The sequence below is a fragment of the Muntiacus reevesi genome, chromosome 2 (assembly GCF_963930625.1).
Source record: "Muntiacus reevesi chromosome 2, mMunRee1.1, whole genome shotgun sequence".
Lineage (NCBI taxonomy): Eukaryota > Metazoa > Chordata > Mammalia > Artiodactyla > Cervidae > Muntiacus > Muntiacus reevesi.
Genome location: NC_089250.1, coordinates 136,051,642 through 136,063,949, shown reverse-complemented (window position 1 = coordinate 136,063,949; position 12,308 = coordinate 136,051,642). Strand labels below are relative to the sequence as shown.

The 12,308-nt window shown below is 36.1% G+C and overlaps 1 protein-coding gene across 1 annotated transcript in view; it reads right to left on the bottom strand.

Annotated features, from left to right (window-relative positions):
- TNKS2 (tankyrase 2) overlaps positions 1 to 12,308 on the bottom strand; it is a 63,507-nt gene that overhangs the window by 6,850 nt on the left and 44,349 nt on the right. The window contains exons 19-24 of the mRNA XM_065922907.1: positions 11,696 to 11,948; positions 10,750 to 10,832; positions 9,525 to 9,645; positions 5,947 to 6,044; positions 5,030 to 5,104; positions 2,804 to 2,909 (exon numbers count right to left, since the gene is read on the bottom strand). Coding sequence (XP_065778979.1) covers positions 2,804 to 2,909; positions 5,030 to 5,104; positions 5,947 to 6,044; positions 9,525 to 9,645; positions 10,750 to 10,832; positions 11,696 to 11,948 — 736 coding nt within the window. The remainder of the gene's footprint in view (positions 1 to 2,803; positions 2,910 to 5,029; positions 5,105 to 5,946; positions 6,045 to 9,524; positions 9,646 to 10,749; positions 10,833 to 11,695; positions 11,949 to 12,308) is intronic.

The following is a 12,308-nucleotide window of genomic DNA, read 5'->3' as shown; positions in this document are numbered from 1 at the left end:
CTAACTGATTCACCAAGATCAGTGTCCCTGTGCATAAAGGGACAAGGGAAATAACACTGAATTCCACTTTACAGAAATACTAAAGAATAGAATAACTTACTTGAATTAACTTGGAAAAACCAAAACCATTTCTATTATAAAATAGAAAAAGTCATACATTACAACCCTTAAGTCAATACATAAATAAATATCATATTCTGTGCCAAGACATTATCATGACAATTTTTAGGGTTTTGGAATGAGAAGTACCTTTCAGATATCATATACTAATGCAGTCTGCTATAGCCATTCTTCCAGGGGATTGTGAAATTTAAATACTGTGTTTTATAGAACTTTCAGTTCAGTTCAGTTGCTCAGTTGTGTCTGAATCTTTGCGACCCCATGAATCGCAGCACGCCAGGTCCCCTTTCCATCAACTCCTGGAGTCTACTCAAACTCATGTCCATCGAGTCGGTGATGCCATCTGGCCATCTCATCCTCTGTCATCCCCTCTCCTCCTGCCCACAATCCCTCCCAGCATCAGGGTCTTTTCCAATGAGTCAACTCTTCACGTGAGGTGGCCAAATTACTGGAGTTTCAGCTTCACCATCAATTCTTCCAATGAACACCCCAGACTAATCTCCTTTAGGATGGACTGGTTGGATCTCCTTGCAGTCCAAGGGACTCTCAAGGGTCTTCTCCAACATCACAGTTCAAAAGCATCAATTCTTCAGAGCTCAGCTTTCTTCATAGTCCAACCCTCACATCTGTACATGACCACTGGAAAAACCATAGCCTTGACCAGACGGACCTTTGTTGGCAAAGTAATGTCTCTGCTTTTTAATATGCTATCTAGGTTGGTCATAACTTTCCTTCCAAGGAGTAAGCGTCTTTTAAATTCATGGCGTCAGTCACAATCTGTAGTATTTTGGAGCCCCAAAAAATAAAGTCTGATACTATTTCCCATGAAGTGATGGGACCAGATGCCATGATCTTAGTTTTCTGAATGTTGAGCTTTAAGCCAACTTTTTCACTCTTCTCTTTCACTTTCATCAAAGGCTCTTAAGTTCTTCACTGTCTGCCATAAGGGTGGTGTCACCTGCATATCTGAGGTTATTGATATTTCTCCCGGCAATCTTGATTCCAGCTTGTGCTTCCTCCAGCCCAGCGTTTCTCATGATGTACTCTGCATTATAAGTTAAACAAGCAGGGTGACAATATACAGCCCTGATGTACTCCTTTTCCTATTTGAAACCAGTCTGTTGTTCCATGTCCAATTCTATCTGTTGCTTCTTGACCTGCATACTGGTTTCTCAAGAGAAAGGTCAGGTGGTCTGGTATTCCCATCTTCAGAATTTTCCACAGTTTATTGTGATCCACACAGTCAAAGGTTTTGGCATAGTCAATAAAGCAGAGATAGATGTTTTTCTGGAACTCTCTTGCTTTTCGATGATCCAGCAGATGTTGGCAATTTGATCTTTGGTTCTTCTGCCTTTTCTAAAACTAGCTTGAACATTTGGAAGTTCATAGCTCACGTATTGCTGAAGCCTGGCTTGGAGAATTTTAAGAATCACTTTACTAGTGTGTGAGATGAGTACAATCGTGCAGTCATTTGAGCATTCTTTGGCATTGCCTTTCTTTGGGATTGGAATGAAGACTGACTCTTTCAGTCCTGTGGCCACTGCTGAGTTTTCCAAATTTGCTGGCATACTGAGTGCAGCACTTTCACAGCATCATCTTTCAGGATTTGAAATAGCTCAACTGGAATTCCATCACCTCCACTAGCTTTGTTCGTAGTGATGCTTCCAAAGGCCCACTTGACTTCACATTCTAGGATGTCTGGCTCCAGGTGAGTGATCATACCATCGTGATTATCTGGGTATGAAGATCTTTTTTGTACAGTTCTTCTGTGTATTCTTGCCACCTCTTCTTTATCTTCTGCTTCTGTTAGATCCCTACCATTTCTGTCCTTTATTGAGCCCATCTTTGCATGAAATACAGTCAGCAAAAACAAGACCGGGAGCTGACTGTGGCTCAGATCATAAACTTCTTATTGCCCAAGTCAGACTGAAACTGAAGAAAGTGGAGAAAACCACTAGACCATTCAGGTATGACCTACATCAAATTCCTTATGATATACAGTGGAAGGGACAAGTAGATTTGAGGGACTAGATCTGATAGACAGAGTGCCTGATGAACTGTGGACGGAGGTTCATGCCACTGTACAGGAGACAGGAATCAAGACCATCCCCAAGAAAAAGAAATGTAAAAAAGCAAAACGGCTGTCTGAAGAGGCCTTACAAATAGCTGTGAAAAGAAGGGAAGCGAAAAGCAAAGGAGAAAAGGAAAGATATACCCATTTGAATTCAGAGTTCCAAAGAATAGCAAGGAGAGATAAGAAAGCCTTCCTTAGTGATCAGTACGAAGAAACAGAGGAAAACAATAGAATGAAAAAGACTAGATATCTCTTCAAGAAAATTAGAGATACCAAGGGAACATTTCATGCAAAGATGGGCTCAATAAAGGACACACACACACACACACACACACACACACACACACACACATATACAGAGAAAATATGAATAGTCAGTATTATCATTTCTTTACTTTTCCTGTTATGGTAATTTTATTTATAAACTATATCCATTCAAAACATACAAATTCAAAAGAGACTGAAAACACATATATAAATGCAAAGATTTACAGAAATAATGTTTATTTTTTAAAAAATGATATGAGAAATATACAGATTCATTATTATTTCAAATCTGACAAAAAATGTGGAGGAGGATGATGGCAGGTAGGGGGAGAGGAATCTTACCATGAAATAGCATTCTTTCATTTGCATGGTTGTGGTTTTCTTCAGAAACTTCTTTTCTCCTGTGCGTGTATCTTTCCCATAGTTTCTTGTTACAAACTTTCTGAATCTATAAAAAGAAACCAGCAAAATAAAATCTCTGGATCACAATAACTACTTGCCTACTTGTTAATCTTAACCAAAAATGGCCACATAGGACCAGAAGAGAGGCAAAACTTTCTCTGAAATGTAAATTATGTATTATTTTTAGTCAACTAAAAAAATTTGTCACAACCATAAAGATGAAAATATAGGTACATTTTAGAAATTGAAAACTACAGATGAGAAAAAGTTACATATGGCTATATGTAAAGGTAAGAGTACTGTTAATTGATTAAAATACTTCTAGTCTCACTTTAGAATTATTACTAAAACATCTCCACATCAGACATGCTGAGTTCTGTATGGAAATGTAAGAAAGAAAATACTCTCTTTCCCCCAACTGCTTTTTCTGGCTCGAAGTACCATCTTTATATGTTTCTAATATTTCCTCTATTCTTCCCTATCCCTCCAATTCCTGAAACTTTTGTTTGGAGAAAAGTTTTAAGATGGATGCTGGTTTCACTAGGAGTATTTCTAAGGCCAAAACTCACAATCCTAGTGCTGCTTTTCAGCTGTATGTAAGGGTGCTACAGCCCCCTGCTGGTCCTAGAACACATCTGGGAGCTGATGGTTTTAGTCTAGGTTCAAATTAACTCAAAATACCATCAAAGACATAATCAAAGCACGCCGATTGGCATAAACAGAGCTCATTAATGTGTTTTAAAAAAGGGAACAAAAACAAAAGTTTTATCAGTGAAAACACTTGTATTAGATATTATACTAAAATATCTTTCTAGAGAAAGAAAACAGCGTACCTCCCAAATTCAGCAACTCTAGAAATCAAACCCATATTGTTCCTTGCCCTCACCCTTAACAAACCTTGGCACATTTTGTTACTGGTTGCACACTAAATGCCCTTGACTAAAATCTACCTATAATAGGAATAATTATTTGTTATAGTAAATATTATTATACATGTGTTCATGAAAAGAAAACTCGAGATGTCACTCAGGTCATACTATGATATGAATAAAATACAGCTCCTGAAATAATAACCCTTGCACCTGAATAATGTGTACTTATTTTATATCATCTTATTTCTAAATAGTAAGAACATAATGATCTTGATGAATAACTCTAAAATATGAGATTTACTGGTATACTCAAAATAATATATTATTGTGAGACAGTAATATAACACAACTGAAAGATTTGATACTATTCATCTTTCAGTTTAAAATTTAGGTATCAGAGATACTTGCCACATTATAACTCTAAATCTTATAATGATTAAGAATATATCAACGTAGTTAACAGAAAATCATTATGCATCTTAAGTAGAGTATACAATTTGGTTGCCATACAGGTTTTAAAAACACCAAGCAAATTAGCAAAGCTGAAAAGGCCCTGAGAAGAGTACCTGATATTAATAAGAGTCAGCACTCTCTTTAACAAATTTTTTTTAAATGACTATTTCTGGAAAGATGAAAGGTACAGAGGGAATACTACTAAAATTACCAAAAAATGGTATTATGTGTGAGGACTCACAGAAACCTGGAATAGTCACAATGAGGACAAACTAGAAACAAACAAACCATGGTGTAACTATAAAGATGGGAGTCGTTCCCTGAGCCACAACAAAGTTCAAAAGTACTGAAAAAGTCAGCAAGAGTACCTTAATAGTAATGTCCATATTTAAAATCCTAAGCCTACAGGATTTATCATCCAAGAATGAGAAGTCATAAAGTTTACTAACAATGGAATGCTTATTCTAATCCATAATAGATTCCTTAATTCAGCAATGAATGTCATATTTTCTGAATGTCAACAGTTAAGATAAAGATATATCTTGCCATTTAAATTTGAATTATTTAAGTTTAAAGATTAAATTTAAATAATCTTTAAGTTTAGAGCTTATTTAAAGCATAATCTCTAAATTTAAATATGTTCAACAGAGGCTGAACTAGTGGTTAGTACAGAGGCTTTGAGGATTGTAACCTGCCAAGGACATATTCTTTCCCAAAATACCCCTGATGCCATGTCAAAGACTTACTGGGCTGGACAGAAAATGTTCTTATGAAGTTAATCATGGTTTCAGGCTTCTGAAAACTATGGTCACAGTGAACTTTACTTCCACTAACTTATTACCTTGAGAATATTGTATCTGTTGAAGATCCCACCTGCGTGACCTCCATCTCTGTGCTCTCGGACTGTACTTTGCATCTGATGGAAACACATTTTAAAAATATGTGCATTAGCTTGTATGTCTTTTCTGGTTTAGGGAACACGGTTCTTGACTCGTATGAGTCTTAAGACAAAATAGGTTTTTAACATTTTTGTTGTCTAAGGTATGAGTTCTAAAAGTTTGCAGGAACTACTTTTGAGAGACAGTGCATAGTTGATACAATCAATCGAAAAATACCTATAGGTGAAAATTATATAATGCAAACTACTGGAACAAAAGGAAACAAGAAAATGCATAGGTGAGCTAAACATACAAAGCCAACCAACTGACATACTAAAAAAACAAAACAAAATCAATGATTTATTTGTTCCCATTCATTTTGCTCTCATAAAGCACAATTTATTTTCGTGAGAGTTGGAGTTTCCTGAGATTTAGAACTAAGTCTCACTCAACTTTGTATCTCTGTGCTCAGCTCACACATATAGGGTATGGTGTTCTTCAAAGCGCAGGGCGCTATTTTAAGACTTTGGTGGATACAAGTTTTATGGAAACAAAGTTAGAAAAACATCTCCTAGATAAGTAGCATCCACATGTTCTGGGTCTTATCTAAGATACTGGGCTTTGCAATTGCTTTCATGAAGGAAGGGAATATTAGCAACCTCTTCTCCAACAGAATTCTGTATATTAATTGCAATGCTGAACCAAATTATTAGAATTAAAGCTTACTGAGATAGTGTATTTTAAATGCTGATTTTGTAAGTTTTCAGGTGGTAGAGTGAGGGACAATTAAAAACTCCTGCTACATACATGTTCAAATAGATCTGGGAACTTCTGGGGAATTCAGCTGCTGATCTGACATTTATATAGTATATGAACGTACCTCTTCCTCCACAGACTGAAACTCTTTATCTTCAGCAGACAGATCAATGAGAATTGTTCCACTTCCAGAGGTATTCAGAGTTAAGTATGGGTTAAGACCTATCAAATGAAATTTGAAGGTAAAAAAAAAACTTGCCAGAACCAACCCACCCCCAGCCCACAATAAACATCAACCCAACACAACCACCCGATTTATCTGATGCTTATTACTAGTTTTTAAAAGTTTTTATTTTGGGACAATTTAGGTTTATAGGAAAGCTGAGAGCACCAAGAGATCCTGTGCCCTCACTCCACTCTCTAAAGTCACCGTCAGGGACATTAACATTCCCACTTTATACAATCACAGCACACTTATCAAAATTAAGTACATTACAGACTTTATTTGGATTTCACCAGTTTTTCCCCACTAATGTCCTTTCACTTTTCCAGGATCCAAACTAGAAAATTACATTGCATTTAGATGACTATTTTTTTTACCTTACAAGTCACAGGGTTTTGTGAGAATAGTTCCGAAAATCTTTCTATTCTTTATCTCCTATGTGTCATATGTTTTATTATTCAAATTATTTCCTTTATTAACTAAGCAGCCCTTTCAGCATTTGATCCCTTTATTTTTTGTAAGACCGAGAAGAAACTAGCATGGCTGCGGGTAATTTTAAATTATCCAAAAATGAGAAGTCATAAAGCTTACTAACGATGGAATGCTTATTCTAACTCAATAGATTCACTTCAGCAATGAATTTATCCTATTTTCTGAATGTCAACAATTAAGATCATATATACTTTCATATTTTTACTCTCACAAAAGTTTTTAAAATGGAATCTTACATAGGATTTTCTAATTTCTTTGTTGTATCTGTTAACACAACCTTCCTTTAATCTCTCCAAGATCTCCAGAGCTCCACTGTTTTCTCAGGTAGGACTCAAGTACTTTTCTGTTGTTGCTCAGTCACTAAGTCATGTCCGACTCTTTGCTACTCCAAGGACTGCAGCATGCCAGGCTTCCCTGTCCTTCACTATCTCCCTCTCCCGGAGTTTGCTCAAACTCATGTAACACTGAGTCAGTGATGCCATCCAACTATCTCATCCTCTGTCATCCCCTTCTCCTCTTGCCTTCAATCCTTCCCAGCATCAGGGTCTTTTCTAGTGAGTCAGCTCTTTGCATCAGGTGGCCAAAGTACTGGAGCTTCAGCTTCGGCACCATTCCTTCCAATGGATATTCAGGGTTGATTTCCATTAGTATTGACAGGTTTGATCTCCTTGCTGTCCAAGGGACACTCAAGAGTCTTCTCCAGCACCCCAGTTTGAAAGCATCAATTCTTTGGCACTCAGCCTTCTTCATAATCCAACTTTCACATTCATATATGACTACTGGAAAAACTATAGCTTTGACTATACACACCTTTATTGGCAAAGTGATGCCTCTGCTTTTAAATACACTGTCTAGGTTCGTCATAGGTATTCTTCCAAGGAGCAGGCGTCTTTTACTTTCGTGGCTACAGTTACTGTCTGTAGTGATTTTGGAGACCAAGAAAATGAAATCTGACACTGTTTCCACATTTTCCCCATCTATTTGCCACAAAGTGATAGGACTGGATGCCATGATCTTTAATTTTTGAATGCTGAGTTTTAAGCCAGCTTTTTTGCTCTTCTCTTTCACCTTCATCAAGAGGCACTTTAGTTCTTCTTCACTTTCTGCCATTAAAGTAGTATCATCTGCATATCTGAGGTTGCTGACATTTCTCCCAGCAATCTTGATTCCAGTTTGTAATTCATCCAGCCTGGCATTTCACATGATGTACTCTGCATATAAGTCCTCTGCTGCTGGGTTAATGCGTGGCAGTTTCCCTCTGGAGACTAAGAGCACTGTTCTGGTCTGAATAATAGAACTATCACCAACATGCCAAACCCTAATAATGATGTATAGGTATGGCTGCATTATAATATCTACGGGAAGTATGACAACTATACACAGGAGGACATTTTATAGAAAAAACACTTAACAGAATAAAGTCTGTGACAGACACTGGACTAAGGCATCTTCGAATGGCCCAAGAAGATACTCATAAGTGCTGAAAGATCAGAACATGTAATCTGTTGACTTGATGCACTAAATAATAGCCAAGGCTATTAAGTCAGCAAGGTAAGAGACAGTCAGAAGTTTGCCACTGGTTCTAATTTGCAAACTGGGTATACAGCTGCTATTATACAGACTCCTAGCTGCAAATGAAGATAAGGCAGGTGGTAACTTTATGTAGGAAAGTGACCCTGATGTGCTAGGTCAGACACAGTCATTCTGTGTTGTTGTGGTGTTTCTCCTCCACGTAGGAATCAATGTTCCTACTCAACTGCAGCTGGATGTCAACAGAATGACCAGAGGACCAAATGTGGCAGGGAGGGACATACCGCTGCCACTTGGAAGCAGTGTATCTGTTTCTCTCATTGTTTCCTGAGCCTTTAAACAGTGTTAACTGCCTCCCTACCAGACTCATAAGTGTTTTCTAGCAGAGGCATGAAACAGAGTCCAAAACTGAGAGTTCTAGTTCCTCTGAATACTCACATTCCAAAAAGCCTCGAGTCTGCCCTCTTCTTTATCTTATAAAATTTTGTCTTCTATACCAGGAATATCTAAGACTATCTCACATTTTAAACACTTTGCCCTAGTTCCTATCAGGGAAATAAAGTGCATCTACCGTTAATCAATCCTAATCCAGAAATTCAGTTTAAAGCATTCCTTAGGTTGAACCACTGAACTTTCAAAGTTCTCTTTTTGTTCCTCAAGAGATAGACCCTATCCTGGGTAACACACATTCTTTCCTCAAAATTTGCTCAGTTTTGCTAACGGAGGTTTGTCTTTAACCCCAGTTGTACAGCCAGGTCTTCAATTATAGGATGCTTCTGATCTCAGGGTATATCACTCCTTCAGTTGAACAAGAAACTTAAAATGTGGTTCTGACAACTAAAATAACTCACCTTTTACACCAAGACCTGATATACAGAAAGTGTGAACATTTGCTGAATAAATGCAATTTGCATTTTCTTTATGTATCAACATTCAAGAGAAATAAAGTATTATTCAACTTTGTTTCACTACGTTTCCTTAAATGCAACATTATTGTTTCCTTGTACTTTTACAGTGAGTGTTTAAAATGTAACTATTTATAGCAAAAGAGATTTACAACATTATTTTATGGGCAGGCCTGAACACCTAGCCCTTACCTATTATATTACCATATGAGATATCCAAGTTTCAGATCTTTTAGAACAATATAATTTTTGAGCTACAATAACTTCAGAAATGAGTGAATGAAAATAATAGAAAAAACTTCAGAGCTAAAATAACACCCATATTTCTGAATGGCCCAGACACTTCACTTAGGTTCACAGAGTTAAAGGTAAGCAGTTCAGGAAGCCTAACAGTGGCAGATTTAAGATTTGACCCCAGGTTTCCAGATTCCTCATTAGTACTCTTCTTATCAAGTGGACTATCAGAGATTTTAAAATTATCCTTTAGTAAGTTGAGGGCTGTCTTTATGCAAGTTGTTAAATTGATGATAGCAATGACTTAAAATGAAATACCTTGTTGTCCAGAGATAAGCCTCTCAACTCCTTTAATTAATTTGTGTCTATGTCCATAAGCATTGATTCCAATCTCTTTCAACTCCTTGTGTCCCATTTCAACTAATACATCCAATGTGATCTTACAAAAGAGAATGAAACTGTTTAGAAGACTTGTTTGGAAGACATTCATATATTGATGTTCTCACAATGTTATTAGACTTATATTTATTTCAAATGACTTCTGAACACAACACAGAAATGAAAGCATATCAGCTATTAAACTAAAACTGAAAAGCTGCAGTTAATTAAACAAGTTGAATCAAGAACTAACCAAAAACATCATTATTTTCATTTAGTATTTGAACCTGAGTGGAATTAACCTGCAAAACAAAAATACATTTTTTTCACCATACTTAGGCACGTAATTTTATCTTCTTCACTATCACTTTATATCCAACTATTTATACAATGTTTTAATGTAATATTCCTACAGATTCTGCATTATGTTAACTGGTAACTTCAGCATCATTGTTCAAACTAATCCTTTTAACCCTGAATATATGATTCCTATCTTGTGAAACTGAAGGCATTCTTTAAAATCCTGTATTATTTACAAACCTTTCATGAAGCTTTCTTTGAATAGTCTGGCTTGTAATAACTCTTTATTTGAATTTCTATGCCAAAAACTTAATTCTTCATATGTTCTTGCTATAGCTTCGTAACTGGATTAAAATTCCTTAGAGGTACAAGTCTACAATAATTACATTTTCTGAACTCAAAAAATCAGTAAATGTACTCTGACAGAAAACTTAAATTAGGACTGTTCAAGAAAAATCCAGATATATAGTATGTGTGTTTATATAGCTTCCCAAAGTGGTTAGCAATGTGACAGGCTTAGAGTGGGTAACGATTGATGTAAGAGAACTGAACAGAGGTCAAGGATAACTTACCTTTAAGAAATGCATGAGCTAGATTTACTGAAGAAAGCTATTTTGTTACCACATAAGAAACAATTTTTATGTGCTAATAAACTAAACATGACGTAGTGAGTAAATGACAAGAGCAAAAACTAAATGGAAAAAAAACAAGCCAAATTAGAAGAGGGATTGATTTCCAGTCCTTTAAAAAAAACATCCTTTTCAGTCTTCAATATGTTGAATGGTTCAGGGCATTTCAAAAGTTTCTATTTTTTCCTTGAGGTTCCTCAAAACAGCAAACCAAGTGAAACAACTCATGTACTTACCTGTTCTCGCTCAAATATATCCATTAGGTGTTCAAGTCCAAGATTTCTTACAAATTGAGTAATGCTAAAATCTATTCCTGGAACTGGAAAGTAAAAAAAACAACACAGAATTTCACATCAGAATAATGTGTATCAACAGAACAGCCAAGTTTTGTGATATTACAAAGAATATAAAGATGAAACAAAATATAACAGCCATCACAATATAATATTAAACTTAATATCAAAATTACAAAGAGGACTTCCATGGGGGTCCAGTGGTTAAGACTCTGCACTCCCAATGCAGGGGGCACAGGTTCGATCCCTAGTCTGGAAACTAAGAGCCCATATATGTGCTGCCACATCAAAAAAAAAGTGACGAAAAAGCTATAAAATTTCATCATTAAAAGAAAGGGCACTCACATGTTACAAAGAAATCTTTTCTTTTTAAAGAAAATTATTTTTAATTGTATCTTTAAAATAAGTTTCCATACAGCTTAAACTAATATATTATTATATGTCAATTATATTTGAATGTAAAAACAAAGTTTCCATATCTTAAGGTAAACGGACTATAGGTATATGTGCCTTTTTTTTCTTTTTTGGCAGCACCATGTGGCTTGCGGGATCTTAGTTACCCTATTATGGAGTGAAACAAGGCCCATGGCCGTGAAAGTGTCAAGTCCTAATCACTGGACTACCACAGAATTTCTTTCCTTTTCTTTAAAAAAAAAACCCAAAAACCTCAAAATTATAATACACTGGAAGAGACAAATAAAGCCATAGTACTCAACCAAAAGGATTTCTATAGCTTTCAAAAAGTATGTTTACATCTAAAGAGTAGGTTAGCATTAGAACCTCATCAAGTCTGAACAGGGAGGGAGAAACTTTCATTAGAATTTCAATAATAATATTAAAAATTACTTTTCAGCAATCCAATATCAGTTATTTTGGCTGAATGTCTCACCTTCCTTTTTCTCCAAACTGGAAGCACCCTCTGTTCCACTTGAACTGACTACTGAAGATAGTTCAGAAAAACTGCCAGATAAGTTGTCAAGACTGCTGGCTGCAGAAAGGCTTGATGGGCTGGATGGACCTGAAGACAGAGCATCTGCAGTGGCTCCTGGGCTTCTCATGCCATTGAGCACTTGAGGTTTATAACATGAAGGCAGAGCAGAAGGGGGCATGGCTGCTGTCAGGAGAGCACTGACATCATCTGCCTGGAGTACATGTCAGAGAGAGAGGAAATCCACAGTAAGCAGGCTGTAAAACTCTACTATACCCAACAGAATGCATTAAAAAAAAAGACAAAACCCTAGCAGATTTGCACTAGAATTGCTTATATAAAAGCGATTATTTTAAAAAGTGAAGCAAATAAGTGATATTCAGCTAAACTGTTATTAACTGTGAAACATAATATAGAACACATACTCTGAGGCATGCAAAATCAAAGTGTAAGATGTGGCAAAGCAAGAAAAAAAATCCTAAGACATGATTGATGTACTGAAATTATTTTAGAAATATAAACTTTAAAAAGTAAGATCTGAAATCTTTTAAAGGCATTCTGAAGTATTTCAATC